The sequence below is a fragment of the Nymphaea colorata genome, chromosome 11, assembly GCF_008831285.2.
Source record: "Nymphaea colorata isolate Beijing-Zhang1983 chromosome 11, ASM883128v2, whole genome shotgun sequence".
Classification (NCBI taxonomy): domain Eukaryota; kingdom Viridiplantae; phylum Streptophyta; class Magnoliopsida; order Nymphaeales; family Nymphaeaceae; genus Nymphaea; species Nymphaea colorata.
In genome coordinates, this window is record NC_045148.1 from 12,551,222 (window position 1) to 12,578,775 (window position 27,554).

A 27,554-nucleotide genomic window follows, 5' to 3' on the forward strand; every position below is an offset into this window, starting at 1 on the left:
GCCCCACTTACTGCAAGTCTGCAATCAACAATCATCATTTATGTTAGAGTAAATAAACTTTAAATAACAGACAGTAAGTGACAATCTCTCTCCTATAGAACATAGGATCTATTTTTTTCTTTCTTCTTCCCGATCCTTCTTCCCTCCTCCTCACTCTTCTCTTTTTTAAGATCCTGTTTCCTATTTATCATATTAACATTTTACTGTTGTTAACGTCTATATAATGAAGCTAAGGCGACTGGGTGGGTAATGGCTGTCCCTCTTTCTTTCTCACACACACTGTCTTTATTGTATAAAACAAACAAGGAAAGGAACGTAAAATCCGAAATAGAAAAGGGGGCACCTCATCGAAGCAGACAAGCCCTCCTCTTCCTTCCTCCTCAACTCTCTCTCCAGATTTCTTAAGGACTACCCAATTCACCCCACTGTTTCTCTTCTTCTGGTACTTCCTTCTCTTCCCTTTCCGACACCTCGTTCGTTCTCTCTGATTTGCTCCTTTCTTCTTTCTCTATCTGGGCAACTCATCTCGCATCTTATATCCATTACTTTCAACCGCCAAATTGGTTGTGGTCTCTTCAGGCTCTCTTTTTTTAAAAATTGCACGGTGAAGGAAAACCCTCATGTTGTATTTTCCTTCTTTCCCATCTCGCATCTGGGCTGATTTCGGATCCAAACTGCGGAGAAAATCCTTGATTTTGGAGCTAGGGTTTTTGGATTCCAGATTACGGCCTTAGGGCTTCCGTGAGAAAGGGTATGGAGGGATCCGACGATGATGGTACCTCCTCTCAGGAAAACCCTAAGGAATTTCGCGATGCTGGTTTCTCAGGTTGGTTTTCTATTTGACCTCGGCTGCAGGTTAGCTTTTTCTGTTTTCTTGTGCTGTGTTTACTGTAGATCCAAGTGTTTCTTTTTCATGTGTTGTCAAAATTTTTGTTTGATTGTTGAGTTTCATAATCTCCAGTTTTATTTAATCACTTCGCTTTCATTAACCCATTGCAAGTTACATGCATTACTGCCAATACAAGCAGGGAAAGAGCATGGCATTGTTTGATTGATATGTGGGTCTTGGAAATTTTGGTCGGGATAATTAGCAGAAAACGTTACCTCCATCGTTCTGGTGGAACGGCAGTCCGTTTCGTTTGACTACCCTGACCAATCGTTCTAAGACGGTACTGGAGAGTTGATCACGTGTTCCTTCCATAAAACACCAACTGAAACCATGCGGCGTGCAATAGAAATGAACAATTCGGACATTTGAAGCACATTTGATGTTTCCTGTGGATTCGTTTAGGATCTTCTTGCTCAGAATATAGTTTCCTAACCAAACGAACTCAATTCAATTTATTGTATGATTATATGATGCTAGTATTAGTTTGTAACCTTAGCTAATTGGGACGGTGCTGGTCAGTCCACCAGATGGAGCTGTTTGTCAATCCTGCAGAATGTCGTAATATGAACTGTTTGAAGGAAACATAGTTATTGATAAAGAAAATTGTCTTTTTATCATCTTTAGCTTAGAACGGATTCATTCTTGGGTCTGTTTCCTCACAATTAATATGCAGTAGGTTCCTGTCTCTTGTCACAATTATTTTGCCTTGCTATTTGATGTCCAGTTTCTTGCATTCCATGCACCAAAATTTTAGATATTTGTTCTCACATTCTTTACATCTTTAAAGTTTAAACTTAGTTTCTGTAAAGATGAAACAACAACTGCACTTTGCGTTTAGTCTTTTCTTGGTTTCCTGCTTTTGTGATGGATGCAAATATGTTGTAAATTGAGACGGTTAATATGTCAAAGGTAGGATTTACGTCTAGTAATGCTATCTCGTCCTAACTTTAGTTTTATAGTAGGGGGAGATTAGTTTGTTGTTTGCTCATAAATTTGAGGTGCATATTGTTGTTGTTCCTGTTTAGTTTGACATAAATGCCAACAGTGACAAAACTGGAAATGGGTTGTGGTCAGTCATTGCGTATTAATCATTGTCATTCTCCTTGTACATGATCTGTTTTATTAAAGGTTCTCAAGCTCGTTTGCTATACTTTCTGTGTAAATTAATTGTGGTTCTTTGCTTGCATGTGCACATACGTCTTCACCTCTGTGTTTATGATTTGGATTAGTCTCATCTAAAGTAATAGCTCGAGGTCATATGGTTGCTTTTCTGCTTTCTAATGCTTATCCACATGCTTCATACATTAATATTTTGAATACCTGATCAGCTTTTTTGCATATACCAAGCATGAGATTTTATTATAACACTTAAGCTCATTACTTGTCCGCATGCTTCATACATATATTAACAATTAGTGCCTGAGGTGCTTGAGCTTATTATCTCAGTCTGTATTCTTGTTTATGCTTCAGAGCTTAGGTTGTCCTGATGTTTACATCTTTCAACAAATTATGTTGTTGAAATGTGCTACCCCAAGCCCTCTAGGATAGTGGTCACCGATGCTGTTTGTTACTATGTGATCGGCCACCTCAAAACACCCAGGCCGTCTTGGACACTCAATAGACTAGTTTTTTTCCCACCTTTTCCTTCTTCTGTTGCTATCTAAGATATAATTTTTCTTTTCTTCTTCTTCTCGTTCTGTGATATGAACTAGTTTCTTGTTTTTCCGTCATCCTGATATTTCCTTTTTATCATTATTTTCTAATGCTGCTTGTAATTGATATTAGAAACATATCTATTTATGTATTTTGTGGGAATTAGAAGCATATACATTTATGTATTTTGTGTATTTATTAGTTATTATAGTTAACATTGCAGTTCATATGTATTATACTTTGAATAATTGAAAGAACTTGTATTTGCTTTGCGTATATATATGTGTGTGTGTGTGTATGTATGTATAGATATGAGCTTTCTGGTAGTTTTCTTTGAGATTTTAATAGAAGTTTGTTTTATGACCAGTAAGGTTAATTGTGTTGAGGACGAACAAGGTTGATTATGTTGAGGAGCTATTTTCCTGGTTTCTTTCTTTAGAAAAATCAAATGAATTATTTTGTTAGTGCTTTAGTTTAGTCTTTTAGTTCTTAGAAACACGAATTAGAGATTTAATAGTTGATATTTAAGAAAATTGAAAGATTTTGCATGCTCTAAAGCAGTGGTGTTATATCATCAACTTGTTTTCTTTCTGCGTATAACCTTTAAATTAATTGTTCAACTTTATTAGATCTGCTCTTTCAATCTTTTATTATGTCCACTATGATATTATGAGATGTTTAAGTGAGTCTGATCATGCATTTTAAGTGTTTGATTATTCTAAGTTGAAAATCATTGTTTTTTCATTGAGAAATGCTTCAGTGTTCTTGCTACTGTTACAAATTTATATTTTCTTTTATTGGTACTCTTTGGGCTTGGTTCATGCGCCTAGACCTCCCCAGGCTGTAGGCTCAAGTCACTCTCTATGCTCCACTGACAACATAGGCAACAAACTGTTAGGCTGCTTTCTATCTGGTTCAAGATTTTTTAATTTTTGATGTCATCTTTTTACTTTTTGTTGGATAAGTTCTTAACAACTAAACAGACTTTCTTTTGAGAGAGTTGAGATTTATTTTCATTGTTATTGATTCATTTTTTAGAGAAAAAAAATGTCACCATGTTGACCACACAAGCATAATGGTGTGTCCATTGGTTTTTCTCCATAGGCAAGGTGACAAGTATATGTATTTATGATATTTCTAAAGCAGAGGATGCAGCTTCCTGCATTGTCCTGTCTCTTACGTAGATACACGAGCCTTGTCTATGTTGGCTAGCAGTTCAAGGATGTCCAAATCAAAGTAATGTGGCTGCTATTGAAGTCAAATGTATTGATGGAGCAGGATTTCATTTAGCATGCAGACACTTTTTTTTTTTTTTTTCTAAAAAAATTCTAGTAATAGATATTTGTCAATGAAATGTTATGCTGTCATGTTCATTATTTTAGATTGTATTGGTACTCATAATATAGTAGTATACCCGTAAGGTCTTAATGTAGGTTCATATGCCAGCTTATGCTTCATTTCCTTTGAAGAGAAAATCCTGCATGTACGGTCTTTCCTTGGCAAAAGGAGATCCCCCAAAAACCCCCGAAACTCTTTTTTTGACTTTATTTAACACAAGAAATGTTCCAATCTTGCAGGCAACACGCGGTTTGATGCTTCCCAATATGCATTTTTTGGGAAAAATGTTGCTGAAGAAGTTGAATTGGGTGGTTTGGATGATGCTGATGATTTACTTGTCGGATTTGATGATGAGGAATATCGATTTTCTTCAATTGGAGAGAGAGAGGAGGTGGGATTTGCTAATTTTGAACAGAGCAAATTGCTAAATCCATGATTATTTTGCTTCGCTGAATTCCCATTAGAGTACTTAAATTAGTATTTGGCGTACTAATCCAGTTGGTTTGCTCTTTCGGTATAAAGCTTGTTAACTTTGTTGATTTGCTGCAGCTATTGTTTATACCATTAATTTCCTTCTCTTATTGGTCTTGTGGGCCTCATCCTTGTTATTGTGATTGGAATTATTTACATCATCACAGCCATATTCATTCCCCTTATTTCCTTTACATTGTCTTCTTAGCAGATAGGTTGAAGGAAAATGTGATATTTCTGTCTTTAACCAGTTGTTTGAACATCTTACAAGGAGGCGTGATTTTTCCTGTATTGGAATTCCATCATGGCCCTGATCATAAGGCCAATCTTGAACTCGGGTCTTTCACAAGCTTCATCGATCCAAGGACATTGTATACAATGTTTTGGAACCCAGTGACATGGGACTCCCCTCATCCGGTGACTCTGCGGCTTAACTTGGTGACTTCTCTTTTAGATTTTCTAACTAATGTTTCTGAAGGAAAAAAAATATATAACTTGCCATTTAAACATAAAAGGTTGCACAATGACCTGATTACTTGCATGATTCAGAAATGGGTGAATTTAAGATCAAGTGAAACCATGATTCAGTTATATCTACTCATGTAATAAGAAAAAACTGCACAATTAAGCTACTCTATAATTGAAGCTTTGATTAACTTAAATGTACTGGATCCAATTTTCGTCCCAGCTTTGATGCACTCTATTATACTGGAACTGATCTGTCGTGAACCTAATTTTGAAGCATGCAGTTAAAAATGAAAAAATGGCATAAATTATTGAAAATAAGAATAGGTGATGTTTATCGAAATTGACCTCAATCATATTGTATGAATTAATTACCCGCAAATGGATTTATTCAGATGACCAATTCAAGAGTTCCATGGTCATTTATTAAATATTTTAAAATATCGTACAAATTGTTTATTTCTAATTATTTTTATATATTTTCATCCATTTTATGAAAAAAATCTTAAAGTATTTTTCTAGTCGATAGAATGAGTCTCTATACTTGGTTGACTTGGTAGTGTTTGAGTGGAGCTAGTTGACTTAGCAAATTCTTAAGCACCGTTCATCTTATGGTTACTTTTATGTTTTTCCTCCTTGGCCTTTGTGGGTTTCTTTTGGGGCACGCATTTTTTGTAGTCAAACTTTTTTTTTTTTTGCCTTCTTTGGTTGTAGCTGCATCCATGGGCCTGAGGTCTTGAATGATGACATCCACTTAGAATTACTGGATTTGTGTGTTGTGTAACATGAGATGTTAATATACCAAAGTAGCTTTTGCTACCTCCAGGCGAATACAATTATAGTCATGATTTAGTATGCAAGTTTTTGTGCTGCAACCTGTTGTCCCTTTTTAACACGGTTCCTTTGAAATTGGAGATTTTAAAATTGTGTGCATAATAACTGGTTTCAGATGCAATGTTGCCAGTGTATTCATCTTTGTCGATTCAACTATGATCGGATGGTGCTCATGAAAAGTTTTTTTTTTTCTTAGTGATGTTTTAGGAGTAGAAAATAACATGTTCTCTAACCAATATATATGCCGACACCTATATGTTTTCCAGTTAGAAATCATACTGAAGAAAGATGTTTTCCTTGGCATTTCTTGCAGCTTCATTTATAGAGAACATATTGACTGTAAAGTGTAATGACATCTAAGTTTCTGTCATGCATACCTTAGTCATGTATATTTCTTCTATCCTCTTGTTCGATTCTCTACATTTACTTTCCAATTGTTAGTTTCAGCATGTACTGCACACATAGATGCTGTATACTGCTAATAGTTTGCTCTCTCTCTCTCTCTCTCTGTGTGTGTGTGTGTGTGTCTGTTTGTGACTGAGCAAATGTGAGGGCTATGTTGTCTGATTACAAGCTGTCCAATTATCTTGATTGATGATATATAAGGTACCACATGTAAATTTAGTTTTCCAAAGTGAGCAACAAGGTGGACTTTGATCTTACAAAAACAAGACTTTACATGTGACACTTTGTAAACCATAGTTAGACAGTTTATAGATCAGTTTACATAATTCTTATATTTTCTCAATGCATATATATATATATATATATATATATATATATATATATATATATATATATTGTTGGTACAAATATGCAACACGACATTTAGTCTACCGTGGCGAAAGTTCTGATTTATTTGTTTTCAAGGTTGATGGAATCATTCGGATGCAAATTTTCTCTGGCATATCCTTTTCTGAATTAAGCAAAATTTCAATGTCAAGATTTGTTTGGCAAAATATGGAAGTGCGTTTTGCATTTCCTGTTACACGGTCTGTTAATATATTATCTGAGTTGTTTGAGCACGTGAATGGTCAACCCTCAAATGGTTTGCAAGTGGTTGCCTTGGAATTTTACTGCAAATAGACCTTCAATTTATTGGTTTTTTTAGGCCATATCTCTTATGTAATGAATATCCTTATAAATTTCTTGAGATTTCATATTTTCAATTCCTAATATATTTTATAAAAAATGATTTGTGTAAAGAAAATCCAAGGAAACTTCAGGAAGAAAGAGGAAGTATGTCGTACTTTGTGTAAGTAGATCATTGGGATCTTTTTATTTCACTGTTACTCTCAAAAGGGTGGGAGGCTTCAAGAGATGTAAAAGTGTTTCATGTTTCCTGCCACTATCAGTGTCTGTCTTTGAATATGATATTGTCAAAGATTATTTGTAGGGGTGTTCACAAGCTCAGTTCTAGCTTAGCTGCAGGGGCTCGGAGTTTGCAAACCCCAAGCTTGAACTCAGCGTGAGCTTAACGAGCTCGAACTCAGCCTGGTTAAGCTGAAGCTGAGATTGGCTCGAGCTTAGCCGAATCAACTTATTAAAATTTAATTTTCATTAAAGGTATACACATGAACTTGAACTCTAGACCTGTCCTTCAATAGTCACAGGGAAAACCGCCGTACCAACTTCCTTTATGACAAAGATGTGAAACTTTTTTTTACTTATTCACTTACCATGAGCTTTAACGAGCGAAGCTTATGCAGCTCGAGCTCCACTTGTTTATTTAAGCGAGTTGATGTCTTGACTGAATTTGACTCATTTAATAGACGAGTCAATCTTAGCTGAGTAAGTTGAAGTCGAGCTTGAGTTGGCTTGACTTGTTGAATATCCTTAATTATTTCCCTTCTCCTTACTGAGAGGGGCTATCTAAAAGAGAGTTCCAAGCCTTTAATTGCTTTGGAAGAAAATAATTGGAGTTTGTCTCGCTTGATATGGTTTGTGCATATGAGATACAATATAATTGAACACCTGAGGTAATCTGAATGTGTCATTGTGTTCAATTTGTCAGACCAACTGATATTTCTAGAGCAGATATTTGACATCCTTTTATTGAGCGTGCATGTTTTCTGTTTGTGACAGATTTATGCGTAGTAGCAGATTTTGATTACTTGAAGATTTGTGTCAAAATTGTCACACCCCAACCTTTTAACCCTCAATTAATTTTTTTTCTTCTTAAACATAAAGCATTGAAGAGCGACGACACAACAATTCAAAAAGGAGGAAGCTATGCCATTCGAAACAATGGGACAAACTTTCATTTATATAACAATTTCAGTTCATACAAAATCACATCTGTAGATGACAAAAATGCCCCAAACCATATAATTGATGCCTAACAAAACAAGACATCAATAAAATCAAAATAAGACGCGCGAGTACTACAAAAGACTCAAAACCTTCCCAGTAGGATGTGAGTGAAGCCATCTGATCAACCTGCTGTCTCGGGTCTGCCAAAACCTGAAAAAGGAAGCAACTGAAGGCTTAGCCTTTGCAGTATGACAACAAGCCAGGAAAATCCCTAACCCTCCTAGGCAGGGCTCAAATATGAGGTAATCACAATTATAAAAGCAAATTATCATCATGTCGTGATAGGGCATAGTCACATGACTTGACAAGAAGACCTCTCACATAGACCACGGGATGTAAAGGCCACTCAATGACCACGATAATACAATTCCAATTCACATGCAAGACATGCATAAACATATCATTCTCATTCAATTCATTCACATGCACATCATTCATATACCTTTCATTCATATTCTTTTCATTTTCATTAGCTTCAATGAATCGACAGTTTCTGTGACTGCAAACACAGGCACGTGCACACCGCGGGCTGCCTATAGCCGGGAGACAACCCTCGTGGTGGTCCATAACAGTATGGATTCATTCCCGCTGCAGCAGTAGAGCACTCGTCCATGGATGTGTGAATTCCAATGAGAGATACTCAGCTTTCCCTAGGACACCCAGGTTGAGAAGGCGGAAGCTCAACGCTCCAAATACATCACACCAATGTTATCCGTATCGTATGATACAAATGTGTATCGTACGATACGTATCATATAGGTCAAGAAAACCTATACGATACGTGTTTGAAACACAATACGCGTCCGTATCGTACGTGTATCGCCCGTATCGTGCGATACGGGGGCCGTATTTTCTTTATTTTTTAAAAGTTTAAACACTCCTCCCCCTCTCTCTTCTTGTATTTAAAGACTCCAATAGATGTAGGAGGGAGAGATTTTTCCCATTTTCATTAAAAATAACCAAGGATTCATCAATTTGGGAGATATTATCGTTGAATCAGGAAAGATGATAACTATATGTTTTGAACTTATAAAATTGTGATGTAATCTAAGTCCTAAAACTCCGAGTCCTAAGACTCTAAGTCCTAAGATTCTATAAAATTTTCAAGTTTAAAATCGTGATGGATGCTTATATGTTATTCTTGAAGATTTGATTTCTTATTTTTGAATGTGTTGTTGATACACATGAATGTTCCTTATGTATGATGATCTTTTTTATATTTGAATACATTTTTCTTAATTTCTGATTTTTTGTTCATTTTTTTCAGATTTTTTTTCAGTTTTTTCTCTATTTTTATGATTTTTAAATATTTTTTAAAATTTAAAAATTAATTTTACGATACGCTACACTACATTTGCTATACGTTACGATACGGTGTATAGGTCGGACCAACCGATACGCGATACGCTATGCCTTTTATAACATTGCATCACACAATAGTACCTTGAGGCCTTGCACCGCCTGCACTCCGAACATGCAAGACCAGTGGCGAAGGCGGGACAACTCCCAAACACATTGCCACAACCCACTGGCCTCTCATCTCTTATTCTTTCATTTTTATCATTATAATTGCACATTTACAAAATGATTGGCTAGCTCATGTGTTTGGTTCACTTCACGAGTGCACCCACACCTCCAATTGCCTCCACACGAGAGCTATACATAACATTAACAGTCTTAGCTAGCCGTCATAACAATATTGGTACATTTACCCTCCAATCTCATTCATTTACATTATTGCCCACGACAATACATGTGCAACAAATTATAACATTCACATTCATAAAAATTCACATCTTATCAAACACATCAATCATATTTTTCAAAACTTAGCAAAATCCCAGAAAGTAGTTTCGATCTGTGATTGGCTCGTAGCTGTCGTAGGCAGTTATCATTCTAGGATGCTTCCTAATGCACAATTGGGGTCGAGGAGACACTCGACTCGATACCCCACCTCAATGACGCGTATCGTAAGCCGTATCGGTTGGGCTTTAAGATATGCCGTATCGTAACGTATCGTATTTTTTTTAAAAAATAATAATAAATCAAAAAAATTTAAAAAAAATCGAAAAATTCATAAAAAATAAAAAATAATTAAAAATAATAAATTCTTCATAGAAAACACGTTTTAGATAATGATAGACTTATTATTGCTAAATGCTATAAACTTACGCGTTCACGGTTCATCATTCATACTTCATAAACATCAAAATTCATAACAATATCATTCAATTTCAATCAACAAAGCATAAGCCATAAAGTGATAAAACATTCAAGTGTTCAACAATCATAGATTCATAACTCTTAAGTCGTTCGATACATATAATGATTTATCGTTCATAATCTTCATAATCTTCATCTTCATCGTCAAGAATTGGAAGATCTTCACCAACATATTCAACACCAACAGTAGCGCTAGCAGACTCTCCTTCATCAACAAAGCCTTTTGTTGCTTCAGCTTGAAGGTTAAAACATTCAAGATCTTCATCATCAAATATTGTAGCTGGTTCTTCCTCAATCCATGGTTCCAGATCGTCAAAGTTTTCTAAGCTGATAGGATCGAACTGAGATGTGTGCTTCCTTGCTGTTGTTTTTTGTAATTCTCTACTTTACATAAGAGAAAACTTTGTGCAGGTCGTATCAATTTAACTCATTTTGTAAACTTTCTCATCAAACTCAATACATATGCATGATTATAAATAAATTTTGTTACCTCTTGACATTGGTCAATGGTTAATTTCATATTATGCATCTCATTAAGATCTTGAAGCATAAGATTAACACAATGAGTGGCACATGGACTCCAATACTTTTGAAATAACAAATCTCCTGCAGCTCTATAATTTGCAGCATTATCTTAATAAACTTGTAGAAACACGAACAAGGAGAGGAAGAAAACAACGATCACGATGTAACGTGGAAAAACCCTTCAACTAGAGCGAAAAAAAACCACGGATGAGGAGGAGCCGGTGCCCACTAGCCGCCCGACTCTCTCTCTCTAAGATTTCATTAACTCATGAGGATTAGGGTTACATGACTTAAGTAGTGCCCAAAACGGGCTACAAGGCGGGTCGGGTATGGATCCAGACCCGAAACATACGATCTACCAACACTCCCCCTCAACTTGGGCATACATATCAAACATGCCCAACTTGGATACATTCCTCTCAAATGAAGCTGAAGGAAGAGCTTTCGTCTGAACATCAGCAGTTTGGTCTTCAGACTTCATGTAAGGTAAGATCAACTCTTTCGCATCAATTCTTTCCCGAATGAAGTGACGATCAATTTCAACATGTTTTGTTCTGTCATGAAGAACAGGATTGTTGGCCAAGTTGATTGCAGACTTGTTATCACAGTACATCTTCATAGGTCCTTCAATCTCTATTCCAATGTCAGTCAACAATATCTTCAACCATAGTAATTCTGACACTCCCATAGCAACTGCCCTATATTCTGCCTCTGCACTAGATCTAGAGCAAACATCCTGTCTCTTGCTCCTCCATACAACAAGGTTTCCTCCCAAGTAGACACAGTACCCTGTAGTAGATCGTCTGGTATCACCACAACCTGCCCAATCCGCATCAGAATAACCCTCAATTTTCACAGTCTCTTGTTTCACATACAGGAGTTCCTTGCCAGGATTTTTCTTCAGGTAGCATAGCACTCTGTCCACAGCCTTCAGATGTGCATCGGTTGGTGCATGCATGAATTGGCTCAAAACATTCACCGCAAAGGTGATATCAGGTCTTGTGAGAGTAAGATAAATCAACTTCCCAACCATTGATATCTTCCCTTGTCTTCTTCACAGAGAGGCTCTCCATCTCTAAGGCTCAACTTGTGCCCAGTGTCAAATGGGGTAGGAGTAGGTCTACATCCCAATTTACCAGTTTCTTCCAACAGATCTAATGTGTATTTCCTTTGGTTTAGTACAAGACCAGTACTAGACCTAGCAACCTCCATACCAAGAAAATACCTTAGCTTGCCAAGATCTTTGAGATCGAATTCTGTAGCCAGTAACCCTTTTAGCTTGATAATCTCCTCCTCATCATCTCCTGTGACAATCATGTCATCTACGTAGACCAGCAGGAGAGTGTGATCTCCATTTCCTTGTTTGTATCCATCACGTATCATCACTCTTCTCCGTCGTTCGAACCACGCTCTGGGCGATTGCTTAAGGCCATATAAGGCCTTTTTCAGCTTACAACATTTTCCTGGTTCTTCATATCTTGGAGGCATATGCATATATACTTATTCTTCGAGGTCACCATTGAGTAATGCATTTTTAACATCCAGTTGATACATCTTCCACTCCTTCATCACAACTAGGGATATAAACACCCTCACTGTCTTCATTTTCGCAACAGGAGCAAAGGTTTCCAAGTAATCAATTTCATATTTCTGGCTAAATCCCTTGGCCACAAGTCGAGCTTTATATCTTTCAACACTCCCATCTGGTTTGTACTTGATGGTATACACCCATTTGGATCCAACTAAGTGAGCGGCTTCAGGAATCTTCACCACTTCTCATGTCATATTTCTTCTCAGGGCATCTATTTCTTCTTTCATTGCATCAGCCCACTCGGAGTCACTTTGAGCTTCAGCAACAGTCCTGGGGATCACAGCCAAAGAAAAAGTAGAAACAAAACACTTGTAATCTTTTTCAAGTCTGGAATAAGAAACAAAATTACCAATGGGGTGTTGAGTACATGACCTGACACCCTTTCTCAGGGTAATGGGAAGATCTTCATTCTTCTTTTCAACCTAATCATGAGTCTCCACGGTCTCCACGGTAGGACTTGGTTCATCCAAGGAAGGAGTGGCATTGGGATTGAAAGTAGATCTAGCATCACAAGTCATCATCTCTGTCCGAGTACCTCGTCTAGAGTAAAACTGTCCAAACAACCGAGGGCCTTCCTTCTCAATGCTAGTGTCACACCTTTCCTCCTTCTCAGGCACATCAATAGTAGTAAGCAATTCTGCTTTCTTGTAGTCCAAAAAATCTATAAACTGAAGTTCCTGTCTCTGAGAATACTCTTCCCTGCTCACAGACTGCTCCCCCTGAAGAGGATTCTCACCAAAGTAAGAGGCATGTTCCAAGAAGGTAACATCCCTCGTAACATAAACTCGACCAGTAATAGGATCAATACATTTGTATCCTTTTTGCATAGGAGAGTATCCAACAAAGACACCTTTGATAGACCTAGGATCAAGTTTCTTGACATTTGGACTGTGATCATGGATAAAACATACACAACCAAAAACACGAGGAGGAAGAGGGAATGGTGGACGACTGCCAGGAAGCAACGAGTGGGGAGTCCTACCATTCAAAACACGACTGGGCATGCGGTTAATAAGATAGGCACTAGTAAGAACAGCATCACCCCAATAGTGTTTAGGAAGATTTCTCTGAAACAAAAGAGCCCTGGTGACATTAAGAAGTTGACGATTTTTCCTTTCAGCTACCCCATTTTGAGGGGGGGTGTAACTACAAGATGTCTCATGAACAATCCCCCGTTGTCTAAGAAACTCCTCAATTATCGGACCGGAAAGTTTTAACATTCGCACCATATTGGGTATGCACAAGAAGAATGAATGTCTCGATGATACGAGGAACCTCACTGCGGTCTTTTAACAAGTACACAAACGTAGCACGAGAGAAATCATCAATGAAAGTGATAAAATACTAGAAACCTTGACGGGTATGAATTCCCGAAGGTCCCCATACATCAGAGTGAATCAGGGAAAAAGCTTCATTAACACAACTAGTAGAAAGAGGGTACGAAGCCCTCACATGTTTGGCAAACTGACAAACATCACAAGAAATGGAAGACAAATCAATGGAGGAACACAAGTCTGGAAACAAATGTTTCAAAATCCCAAAAGGTAAATGCCCAAAACGTTCATGCCAGTACATAAAGGACTGAAGACAATCTTCTCTTCTTTTATCAGTCTTGCGGATCGTTGTCAACAGAGCAGTAGCCACACGTATGGGAAGACGATATAATCCATCATAAGCTAAACCAATCCCAATCCTCTTCCCTGTCACCAAGTCCTGCAAAACACAACGATCGACAGTGAAAATAAGTTCACAATTCAATTCTTTAGTAAGTCTACTGACTGACAAGAGATTTAAAGGAAACTGGAGAACATGTAAAGCGCTCTGCACATGAAATTTGTCCAACAAGGACAGAGTGCCTTCGCCTGCCACACAGGCAGAGGAACCATCTGCAAGAGAAACACGTTCCTTTCCCGAGGACAACTTATACTCATGAAACAATTTTGGATTACCTGTCATGTGATGAGTAGCACCTCTATCGACAATCCATTCCCCCACAGAAGAGTTACCTGTATCGCCAATAACTGCAAGAGCTTGATTAGCCTTTTTCTCATCAGGTGTCGCAGCTTGGTTGACATCGATCCGACCCAAGTAGGCCCTCCGTTCACGAAGCTGGTCAGCAGAAATGGAGACTTTTTCTCCACTGGATGTTTGCACCTCAGACACAGGCGTCCTCCCAATAGAAGACCTCCCTTTGTTTCCCTTCTTCTCTGGATGAAGATCCCAACAATAATCCACGGTGTGACCAGTTTTCTTGCAGTGAGTGCACCGGCGAAGGGATCTAGACGGGCCGCCAGGACCACGACTCACAAGAGCGGATCTCTCATGATAGGGCACAAGTTCCCTCTTCTCCTCATTTGTAACCAGCCTTCTCTGTTCTTCCGCTTCAACACAGGAGTACACATCTTCAATACTAGACACCTCTCCTCTTCTAACACCTTCAAACTCATCATTTAAACCTGCTAAAAAGAGGAACACCCTGTTTTCCCATTCATGAGCAACATAAAGTGCCTGATCATGGGGACAATGCCAAGGAATATCAGAATGATAGTCAAGCTCTTCCCACTTGGCTTTCAAAGCCCCATAGTACTCTGCAACAGAAGAGTTCCCTTGTCGAATGCCATAGACTGTCTTCATTACTTGGTAAGTACGAATTGTCGTTTTCTTTTGGCCATACATTTGCTCTAGGATCACCCACATGTCTCTAGCAGTCTTCTTCCGAAGGATAAGGGGCTGAATATCGGCGGAGACGGAGTTGACAATCCAAGTTTTCACTTGATTATCCTCAAGAAACCAAGTATGCCACACACCACTTGTTCTTGCTGGTTCGGGGTTGCTCCCGTCGATATAGGCCATCCGACCACGGCCAGCAATCCCCATAGTCATAGCAGGCGACCACAAGAAATAGTTCTCCTTTGTAAGGCGAAGAGTGATGACCTGCATGGGAACATTCTCAGTTCTAAAAGCCCCGATTTCAGTTTGATTTGTGTTGACGGTTGACGTGGAAGAAGCTGCCATAATCACAGACCAGTCTAGCAACGGGCACAGGCGGCGGTAAAACACGAGAGGCACCGGCGGAGTACCAAAGGACGATGTTCGGTTGGCAGCAAGGGCAGCAACAGGGAGCAAGTCTCGGCAACAAGGGAGACAGGAAGCAGTAGCACAACACAACACAAAAAAAAATAGCAGATAGGCAGGAAGCAGGCAACGGATAAAACGGAGGAGAACGCCGAAACCTCACCGGCGGTAGAGACAGCAAGAGGGCGGCGCCGGAAAAACGAGAGAGCGGCGCTGGGCGGGTCGTCAGAACCAGGCGGAGGAAGAGGCAGAGCGGCGCTGGGTGGGATATAGAACCAGGTGGAAGCAGAGGGCGTCGCTAGATCGCCGGAAAACGGGCGGCGCTGGGCGATGCGTCGGGTAACAAAAAACGGAAGAGAGGGACACCGCTGGGCGGCGGCGGCCGGAACTTGAGCGGCGCTGAGCAGGTCGTCGCTGGGCGGAGGCGTCGGTTGCGACGGACGAAGCTCGGGCACGAGCGTCGGGCACAGGCGATGAACAGCGTCGGGTGTGTGCGATGAACAGTGCCGGGCGAGACGATGAACAGTGCTGGGCGAGTCGATGAACAGTGCCAGGCGATGAATAGTGTCGGGCGAATCCTCCTCCAACACGAACAAAAGACAAATGACCAACCAGTAACGCCGGAACTTCATGGCTCTGATACCATGTAGAAACACGAACAAGGAGAGGAAGAAAACAACGATCACGATGTAACGTGGAAAAACCCCTCAACTAGAGGGGAAAAAAACCACGGATGAGGAGGAGCCGGTGCCCACTAGCCGCCCGACTCTCTCTCTCTAAGATTTCATTAACTCATTAAGGATTAGGGTTACATGACTTAAGTAGTGCCCAAAACGGGCTACAAGGCGGGTCGGGTATGGATCCGGACCCGAAACATACGATCTATCAACAAAACTATACAATGTTTGTAGGTCCAACTTCTTGTACGACATTATCAAAAACATTGAACAAAATATCAGTAGTCTTAGGAACATCAGACAAGTTAAGAGATTTCAAGAACATTGCCCCTTTAGGGCAATAAACAAGAAAATTTACAAGTGTTATTGACCTTGTATCAGTCCATCCATCTGACATAATGGAGCAACCTATTTTCTTCCAAGATAATTTCAATTGATCGCAATGTTCAGACACTTCTTTCACCGTATTTTGAAGAATTTTACCTAACTGATGATATGATGGCATTTTGAATTCGGGGCCTATAGAAGCAATTGCATCTGCCATGGCTTGGAATTGAAAAGAATTAACTGCATTAAATGGAATACATACATCATAAAACCATTTTCCTATCATCTTTTGTGCTTGATATAACATATCTTTAGATGTCATAGCAGCACGAATCTATGGCTGACCACCTGGGCTAGTATATGAAGGGAAAAAGCTTTTAATAGAACCAACACTAGACCTACCAGTAGGAACTCTACCACTAGGTGGTCGCATACAACGCTTGACCCTAATATCTGCTGTGCCTCTTTTCTTCCTTTCCGTTATGCCAGATCGACCTCTTTCATACATGATCCATTTTCCTCTACGATCTCTACTTCTTGAGGTCTCCAAATCTGTTCTTAAACTGCTATCATCTTCATCATCACATTCATAAGCTTCTTCCTCTTCTTCTTTATCTTCCAAAGGCTCATTATAGCCTACATCCACGCCTGGCCCTAATATCTGTTGTGCCTCTTCTCTTCCTTCCCGTTATGCCAGATCGACCTCCTTCATATACGATCCCTTTTCCTCTACGATCTCTACCTCTTGAGGTCTCCAAATCTGTTCTTAAACTGCTATCATCTTCATCATCACATTCATAAGCTTCTTCCTCTTCTTCTTCATCTTCCAAAGGCTCATTATAGCCTACATCTGCCTCTTCAATTTCTTTTTGTATCCTCTTTTGACGTAAAATATGAAACATATCTAAACATTGCTGACGCACAAATAGAGGCAAAGGTTTGTTTGGTCCTCCAACACAAAGAGACACATCTTTGGAGGTCTCTGCCAAATGGTGTTTCATTCTATTAATTCCTCCTGAAAATGTATTCCCACAAAAGCTACATTTGAGTTTCAAGCGGTTATTCTCCTTCACCCTTTCGCACCATTGTCATGTAGGATCTATATCTTAAAAAAAAAACGAAATCCTATGGTAAACTTAATGAAAATCATTCAAATTCTTTCAATCTACGATTGTACGGTAAAAAATTATGAATGTATGGTAAAAACATGAGATTTCATACCTTACGAAGAAGAAATGAAGAAAACCCTTTTCCTCCCAACGAAAAACAACCACCCACGCACAAATCGACCCTTTAATATTTGATTTCACGGTGAAAATCAACTTTTTGATGGTGAAAATTGACGATCGTCCTCCTTGATGGCAGTATCCGAGCGTGAGAAATGAAGAGCAGAGGGTATTTTTCAAAAAGAAGTCGAATAAGTAGGTCTCGGGCTGGTTTCTCCGAAATCAGCCCGTATCGTACGATACGGGTGTATCGCCCCGTATCGTACGATGCTGGCCCTGTATCGCACGATACGTGCGATACAGGAATGATACACCCCCTATTTACGATACGGGGGGTGCATCGTACCGTATTTTCAAAACGGTACGATACGTATCGTACGATACGTACAACGCTGCCCCACCTCATCTGTCCTAAGCAGTTATCAATCTAGCATGCACATGCAATTGCGTAGAAATTTTTAAACAAAACTAATCACATAATCATCAAACTCTCATGCATACATTCATTCAATCACTTTACAATCATTCAATCACATCACAATCCTAGGATCCAACGATTCTAGGAACACACATTCACAAGTTGGCCTTAGGCAGAGATTTGCTTGGAATACCGCCATACCTGTCGTCCACAAACACCCAAAACGCCTCGAACTTTGAATTTGGTTGCTCAAGGTCTACCGAACGTGCCCGGTGTACCTGCAAACATACACAAGTGGTAAAATCTCTACTTGTTTAGTTTCACAATCTATACAAATATAAAACAAAATCATTGAGGCACATGACATCGCCTCAAGGGGGCGGGGTGTCGACATGTAGTGTCGACCCACAAAGCCCTCCAATAGGCCTCTTCTCAGCCCTAGAGGTTAATACCAAATGGTTTAAGCTTCGTGCTTTCAATTTGAACCGATCACTAATCCATTTCTCCCTTGCTTTCTTAGTTGAGGTTTCAACCTAACATACCTACAAGTCCCCAACAACAACTTACGTGCACCTCGACACAAACACACTTCAGGAGTTCGCTACCACGGTTCTAAATCTTCTCCACACCACAATAATTTCTACCATGTTTCCTCAATTGCTTTGCAAATCAACTTATAATGCTAAAGAGATAAACATGCACGTGGGCCTTTGTCTTACTCAACATAGTCCTAATTTTTCCCCAAAATAGCAACATCGCTAATATGCATTCTAAATTATCAATCCTTAATTCTAGCATGCTCAAACAATAATTATGCGTGCTCCAACAAAAAATATACAACAATCTAAGTTCGATTAGGCCTTGCTCACCCCAATTTCAAAGTCTTAGCTGCTACAGTCCTCCCGGCAGCCACCTCACGAGTTCGAGTGATTCCCCAAACAACCAAAATTAACTGTCGTCGTCACCTCCCAAACCTTCAACTTGCTGGTTTGAGGGGAAAATGATGTGTCCCAAAACTGCAATCCAAACCAACAGCCCCAAAAATAGTGAGAAGGGGCGAAAAAGAATTCAAGAGGAGGGTCTGACCAAGAGGGTTTGGGCAGAGGGGAGAGCGCACAGGAGAGAGAGTGGAGGAGGCAAGAGAGTAACAAAGGAGAGGGACCGTGCGGGAGAGAGCTAGCGGGAAGGAGAAGAAGAGAGAGAGAGGCGAGCAAAAGAAGGCATTGGCAGAGAGAGACAACCAGTAGAGAGAGTGCTGACGGTGAGGGGAGAGTGCAGGCAGAGAGGGCAAAAGAGCATGAGAGTGGCGGAGGAGGGGAATAGCACGAGAGAGAAAGGGTTGCACACGAGGGAGGCCTTGCGGCTGAGAGGGGAGACGGCAGAAGCAACGAGAGAGGGAGGAGGAGAAGAAAGAAGAAGGAAGAAAAACAGGGAGAGGTCGAGAGGGCTCACCTGAGCACCGATGCCGCCACCGCCCTACGCCTCCGTCGCCACAGTCCTTCTTCATTTACCTGCTTCTCAGTGTCGCCAAAACCCACGAGAGATGAGAGAACGAAGAAGAAGGAGGCGCTGATGAAGGCGGGGGAGAAAAACGTGTTGGGCTAACACGTGATGGGTTTGGGTCCGGGTCTGGATCCCGATCCAAATCGATCCTGCTAAAAAAAAAAGAATAACGTTACAAGAATAGTAGCCATTGAGCATAAAAAAGGTTACAACAGCTAAACAGGAGTATGCATGTATTGATATTCTGATAAAACTACTGCAGTTTTTCTCTTTAGTTTCTTGATAAAGTGTAAATATTTAGTGAACTTTATGTGAATCCAATCTGTTATGTACAAGAACTTACTTATTCTGCATCACTTTTTGGAATATATATCTACTTTATGCTTCTGCATGTTTCTCTTTTTTGTTGTTTCAGAATTTTAATTGTAATTTTGCTGTAATTTCTTAGCCTAGAATTGTGTCCTATTTTCAGGTTGAAGGCATGGAAGGTTTTTCTGAGCTTGATGATCTTGCCACTACATTTATGAAGGTCTGTCTTCTACTTCAGCAATTTAATACAAATTAGATGCATCACTGATCTTCTGACAACAGTATCATTCGCCATATTTTTCTACATAAAACTTCATATTTAAAAAAATTAGTCATTGAGATTAGGATTCTTTTCTGATCCACATTTGGACACTTCCAATAGGGATTGACTGTTTGTTTCCCTTTTGTTAGTGACGAATGAAATGCATTGTCATATATATCATTTACAGGTATGATAAGGTGAGTTATTTCTTGGATATAATATGGCAAAATTATATTTTTTCGAAAAAATCTCGGGAAATGAGTAATCATCAACCAACACAACAAACGTGAATAAAATGAAGAGACGAACCGTCCAAGTGACGAGCATAAAGTTATGAAACATGAACATAATAAAAATATTTGTAGAAAACTAGAATATACAAGAGCATATTAGTTATTACTTATTAGAGGAAGAACCTACCTTTTGTCCGACGACTATCGTGGCTGTGGCTGCTTGCAGGCTTCAAGCCTTCAACGGTTCAACCTATCTGACATTTGACGACAACTTATCTTCAGTGTGGTGACTCCTATCGATGCTCGCAGGTTTCAAGCTTCAAGTTCTCACGGTCAGCCTCCGTCCGTCGTCCCCTCTCGGTGTTCGTTCGTTCGGTGACTCCCCTCTCAAGTTCAAAGTTGAAAACCCCTTTTTACTTGAACAATTTTTTATTTTAACCTAATCTCTCTTTTCTACTTAAAGGTACCTTTTTTGCCATTGAAAGGGGATGTCAAGTTTAAAAAGAACAAACTTTTCTTCAATATTACATGCAGTGCCATTATTTAAAAAACAGACCTCGTGCTTAAAAAAAAAAGTTTGCAGCTTTTATTTTTAGTGTTTTTTTCTTGTTTTTTATTTGCTAGCGTTTTTTAACAGCTGGCTGTTTTTTTTTGCGTGTTTAACACGTTTTTTTTATTAATACGCGTTTTTGTGACAATCTATGTCTATGAGTATGGGTACAGGGAAGTGGGTACGGGTACGACATTTTTCCCAATCTTAGTACGGTGGTATGGTGGTAATTATATATTTTTAATTTCAAAAAACACAATTGGTATCATCACATCATTAAGACAATGTTCTTTTCATAGTTCTTACATATAATTTCATAAAAAAACATAAATAGACTAAGACAATGTTTTTTTTTATGGTTTGGATCGGTTTTCACCCAGAACTCATCCAAACATACCCAGTCGTACCCCCCCTACTAGTTTTGTCATATCGGTATGCTGGTACGGGTACGTGGGCCTTTCCCATGTACCACTATGACTTGGTGACAATGCTAGTATCTCATGTGGTCATAACATATTTAATAAGCTGATTCTCTTACAAAAATAAATAATAAAATGACAATCAACAAAAAATGAAGCCCCCAAAAAATATTTCCCACCCGCGCGTTCTATAAGGGGCTTAGAGATTACCTCCCGGGCTTCGCCCAGTGCAAGCTGGGTTACAGTAGGAGGGTTCGGCTGCGCCCAAGAGGAAGGACACTTGCACAGCACGGTGGCCTCCTGTGACGATGGGGGCCGTCTCTCGGCCAGGCTCGGGAGCGACGATTGTAGTCAGCAAGCCACCCTTGGACAGTGGTTGGGCCTCCATGATGGTTGTTCAGCAGGAGCGGTCGATAGCCGAGACTGCAGTTACAATAGCTGAACAATGGTTTGGCAGTCCAGTAGTAGGCACGGTTCGGTCCCTGCTCCAGCAGGAGTTCCTAGCGCATGGCCGGCTCCCTCGACTACACGGCTCCTTGGCTTGGTCACCATGGACAGACACAAGAAAGACAACAGTTAAATGCAGACAAAGACAACGTAGCCGTGAGTATCTGATACGGGCCAGCCTAGGAGCCCGCCGAGGGACGAGGACGACGATGTCGAGAGACGGCGAGCCACACCGGCCAAGCGCCGAGGGAGTGGAGTATCACGCCTTGTGCCGCCCAAAGGCCGAGCGAGGCTAGTAGAGGAGACGGCCACCCCAGGTGCATCGCACCCCGCAGCGCCAGATCGTGATGAGAGGGGCCGTGGGTCGTCGACCAGGGTAGGCAGTGCCAGCGTCGAGGGACGCCGAAGGTGGCCTTTATTGGCCGAAGGCGGTGTCGAGAGACGTAGGCCAGCGGACGCCGAGGGGGCGTCGAGCGTGAAAGGCGCTGGGTTTACGCGCCGCGCAGGGAAGGAGCCCATTGTCGAGGCAGGTATTATTTTCTGTGAGGCTAACCTTTCTTGCAGCCAGCCGAGTGACTAGCCACGGACGAGTGGAACCCAGGAGCTGAGCATCCCGTCGAGCGAGGGACAGGCGCACATGGAGGACGGCCAGCTCACAGAGACGCGAGAGGAGACCACCCTGGCCGAGACGGGGTGAAGGAGTTGCACCCTTACCGAGCGTCACGGCAGACACCCAGGCCAAGCAGTGGGCGTTGTTTTGACTTTGTTGACTGACCCACACGGTCAGGGTTTATTATTTATATATGTTTATATGTTTGAGTATTCATGTTGTTATGTAACGTACCGGTACGGGTTGGAATAGTCCCGGGTCACTCAAGCTTATAAGCTTAGACATTAGTGTGTAATGGGACATCTTTGATCTATCGAATGTTTTATGCTATGAAATTTCTTTTCTCATTCTCTCTCTTCCTCCTGAGCTGGTCTCTTCCTCTCCCACCGTGAGGGTTTCATCTCCTCCACCCGAGAGGATCTGGTCCTCTACTCCTTCAACTTCTTCTCCATCTCCCCCTACTCCTTCTTCTACTTCTTCTCTTCTCTTCTTCTTCGTTTTCCTTTTCTCCCCTTCTTCTGTTTGGTGTCCCTGCCCTTGACGCTATCCACTTCACGCCCAAACAGCACCCACGCAAGCCACGGTTAGAGGAGCTTGTCCTATCGCAGACCCCTTCCTGCCACTCATACACCTCTGCTCTCTCCCACGCTGCCCCAATCTGGGAAGTAATCTCAGTGAGCAGGCACCACCGTTGTCTTCCCCACTCTCTGGCGACACTCTGGACCAGATTTGAGGAGGAGACAACAATCCACGGCTGAGAAATCCAACCCTGCCGGAATCTGGCGCCCACAAGCGGTGAATCCAAATGAAATCCGCCAAACCGGCGGCAGTGACCCCAATCTTCGACAGAAAATTGGGGAAAACTCTCCCAACGGTGATCTGACTTTCCCTAATCTCTCCTTTGAGTTGCTTTTGATGTCTACTAGCTGTTTGAGCTGGATTTATCATTGATACATGCTGAGATTGCATGGAGGAGCTCTACACGGCCCTGCCCTGTACTGAAGTTGCCTGCGACGGGTGACAGTCCAGCACCTTCACTCCTCAACGACTGGCACTTAGAGAGTCCTTTTGGATCCCATCTTTTGGGCGTCCCTTCCTAATCATCCTAGCAAGCTTCAGTCCAAAATTCAGCTCAATCCGAGCTTTGGGTGATTTTTGGCGGATTTTTGAAGATTCAGCCCGACTGCCCTGTTCTGTTTGAGCTGCCTGCGGCTGGCGACAGTCCAAACATTTAGGTGTGACTACACATCAGTTCAAAAAGAAATGAGCCAAGCAATTCAAAACAATGGGGCAAGCTTTCCATTTTATATAGCCTTCAGTTCAACTGTACATTTGACCAAAAATGTCCCAAAATCACAACATCGATGCGTAATAAAAAACAAGGCATCAGTAAAACCAAAACCCGACGCGTCGGCACTACAAAAACCAAAACCCAAAACCTCCCCAGTAGGACGTGAGTGTAGCCATCTGCTCAGCTTGCTGCCCCGGGTCCACCAAAACCTGAAAAAAAGAAACAACTGAAAGCTTAGCCTTCGCAGTATGGCAACAAGCCAGGAAAAGTCCAAACCCTCTTAGGTGGGGCTCAAATATACAAGCAAACATCAGAACGATCTATCATTATGTCGTGTCAGGACACGACATGCAGAGGCCACTCAATGGCTACCATAACATAATTTCAATCACATGCAAGACATCCTCAACATGTCACTTGCAATCATAAGCACAGCAGTCACAAGCACAACAATCCTGTACGTTTCAATCACATACATTTCAGTTTCATTACTATCAGTGAATTTACAGTTCCTGTGGGTGCAAACACAGGCACGTGCACACCGCGGGCGGCCCACAGCCGAGAGACAACCCCCGTGGTGGCCCAGAACAGTATGGATCCATCTATCCGCTGCAGCGGTAGAGCACTCATCCATGGATGTGTGAATTCCAAGGAGAGATACTCAGCCTTCCCTAGGACACCCAGGTTGGGAAGGCGAGCCTACGTTCCAAGCACATCACACAACAGTACCCTGGGGCCTTGCTCCGCCTGCGCTCCGAACAGGCGAGACCAGTGGCGAAAGCGGGACAACTCCCAAACACCTAGTCACATCCCACTGGCCTCTCATCTCTTATTCTTTCATTCTTATACTTATACTTGCACAAACACAATTAACTGGCTAGCTCATGAGGTTGGTTCACTTCACGAGTGATCCCACACCTCCAATTGCCTCCACACGAGGGTTACACATAACCACAACAGTTTTGGCTAGCCGTCATAACAATATGGGTACAACTACCCTCTGTGCAATCATTTGCATCATTGCCCGCGGCAATGAGTATTCAATAACATAACATTCACATTCATCATCATAGCAATCACATCTTTGAAAACTTAGCCAAACCACAGAGAGTAGTCTCAATCTGTGGTGGGCTCGTAGTTGTCCTATGCAGTTATCATTCTAGGATGCTTTCTAATGCACAATTGGGGGTCGAGGAGACACTCGACTCGATACCCCGCCTCATCTGTCCTAAACAGTTATCGAATCCGGTAGCTCAAGGTCGACGGGACGTACCCAGTGTACCTGCAGACACAAACACAAGATAAGATTCCTACTACATACCTCAACAATTCAAACAAAAACAAAACAAAATCATTGAGGCACGTGTCATCGCCTCAAGAGGGTGTCGACGGGTAGTGTCGACCCACAAGCTCTCCAATAGGCCACTTCCCAACCTCTTGCCATTGCATGCCACCAACGTCAAAACACAATGCTTCAATCACTCCATCCTTAACACTTCTTAAATGCTTTCTATAGTTAAAGCGTCTACCCCAAAGATACATCCAATATACGTATTCCTCCCAAATAACGCCAAAATACATTCATTCACAAAAGCATGCGCCACGTGCTCGCAACAACGGTTCTAAATCTTCCCCACAACATCTCAAATTTTACCATGCTTCCCTATTGCTTCAAAAATTAACCCATCATGCGCAAATCAAATGATCATTATAGCCATGAATCAACGCTTCTCCAACATAATCCTACTTTCTCCAAAAACAAAATCTCTAACATGTGTCCCAAATCATCAATTCTAAACTCTAGCATGCTCAAGCAGTAATTATACATGCCCTAATCGATAATATTCAATAGTTTGGGCTTGATTAGATCTTGCTCACCCCAAAACGAGAGTCCGAACTGTTGTAACGTCTCCGACAGCCACCTCAAGCGTCCAATCGATCCCCAAACGGCAAAATTCATGCCAAGACTCCACCACCTAGTCGCTGCTATGAGGGGAAGAATACGTTTCCCCTAGCTGCAAAACGACCAAACCCACAATAAAATCAAAATCAGTGAAAAGGGGCCTCAAGGGAGGGGTCTGCCATACAAAAAAAAAAAAAAGGAAAACAAAGGCAGTGAGGGTGAGAGCGCGTGAGAGGAAAGAGAGACGGTGGAGAGTGAGGAGAGTCGTTCGGTGGAGAGGGGAGACGAGAGACAGTGGGAGAGGGAAGAGTCGTTCGGTGGAGAAGGGAGACGAGAGACAGTGGGAGAGGGAAGAGGAGAAGAAGGAAGAGTTAGGGAGAGGTTGAGGGCTTACCCAAATGCCGACGCCGGCGCCGCCGCCGCCATTCCTTCATCCGCCGACTCCAGCGTCGCCACTGCTCCCTCGTCCTCCTCCTGGTCTCACACGGGCGAAACGAAAGAATGAAGGCGACGAGGAAGAAAAGGGAGACTCGAGGGAGAAGGGCCCTCGCGTCGGGCTCCTCACGAGTTTGGGTTCGGGTCTGGATCTGGACCCGACCCGATTCGCCCCAAACGCCGCGCGTTACATCCTACCCTCCTAAAAAAAAAATTTCGCCCTCGAAATTAGATCATACCTCAATGCAAGAACAAGTGCGGATATCTCTTCCGCAAGTCCTCCTCAGGTTCCCATGTGCTCTCCTTCAATCCATGATATTGCCATTCCACCTTCACTAAAGGAATTCTCTTCGTGCGAAGCACTTGCTCTCTTCGATCCACAATTCTAATAGGTTTTTCTTCCATCGTCAGTGTAGAAACACACACCAAGATGGAGAGAAAGAGAAGGAACACACAATATACGTGGAAAACCTCAAAGAGAGGTGAAAAACCACGGAGAAGCTCTAACCTAGGTGCACAACCGCAACCCTAGGAGAGAGAAAATATTATTCCCCTTAATTCAACACTTACACATAAGGACAATATATAGAGGGAGAGAGGAGAAGCCGCCTAGGGTATCGAGCCCGCCTCGGTACCCGCGCCCCATAGAACCGGGTCCAGATATGGACCCGGTTCCCACAACAACATATTCTAACACTCCCCCTCAAGCTTGGCATACATGTCAAACATGCCAAGCTTGCTAACATTTTTTTCGAATGAAGAAGTACAAAGCCCTTTAGTTAGGACGTCTGCAACTTGATCTTCAGACTTCATATATGGCAGAATCAGCTCCTTTGAGTCAATGCGTTCTCGGATAAAGTGACGGTCAATCTCCACATGTTTGGTCCTGTCATGTAGAACTGGATTATTGGCAAGATTAATCGCAGACTTGTTGTCACAGTACATCTTCATTTTATCTTCCAGTTCCACACCAATATCAGTCAAAAGGATCTTCAGCCACAGCATCTCTGTAACTCCCATTGCAACAGCCCTGTACTCAGCCTCAGCACTAGACCTCGAACACACTTCTTGCCTCTTGCTTCTCCAGACAACTAGGTTACCTCCAAGAAAGATACAATACCCTGTAGTGGACCTCCTTGTGTCAGTGCAACCTGCCCAATCTGCATCTGAGTAGCCCTCAATAGTAAGTTTGTCTTGTCGAGTATACAGCAGTCCTTTTCCTGGGTCATTCTTTAGATATCCCAACACTCTTTCTGCACTCTTCCAGTGACAATCCGTGGGAGCATGCATAAATTGACTTAGCACATTTACCGCATACGTGATATCAGGGCGAGTAAGAGTAAGATAGATAAGCTTACCTACTAGCCTCTGATATCGCCCTTTTCCTTCCTCATCCAGAATAGTGCCTGTCTTGATACTTATCTTAGTCCCCGATTCCATAGGAGTAAGATAGGGCCGACAACCAAGTTTACCTGTCTCCTTTAGTAAGTCAAGATTGTACTTCCTTTGATTCATAACCAGCCCTGTCTCTGATCGAGCAATCTCTATCCCCAGAAAGTATCTCAGT

At 41.6% G+C, this 27,554-nt stretch overlaps 1 protein-coding gene across 1 annotated transcript in view; it reads left to right on the top strand.

Annotated features, from left to right (window-relative positions):
• The first annotated feature begins 257 nt into the window (after nt 1-257).
• Nucleotides 258-27,554, top strand: part of LOC116264074 (protein PAT1 homolog) — a 56,692-nt gene continuing 29,395 nt past the window's right edge. The window contains exons 1-3 of the mRNA XM_031644020.2: nt 258-826; nt 4,120-4,271; nt 20,001-20,057. Of these exons, the coding sequence (XP_031499880.1) occupies nt 754-826; nt 4,120-4,271; nt 20,001-20,057 (282 nt within the window). The 5' untranslated portion in view covers nt 258-753. The remainder of the gene's footprint in view (nt 827-4,119; nt 4,272-20,000; nt 20,058-27,554) is intronic.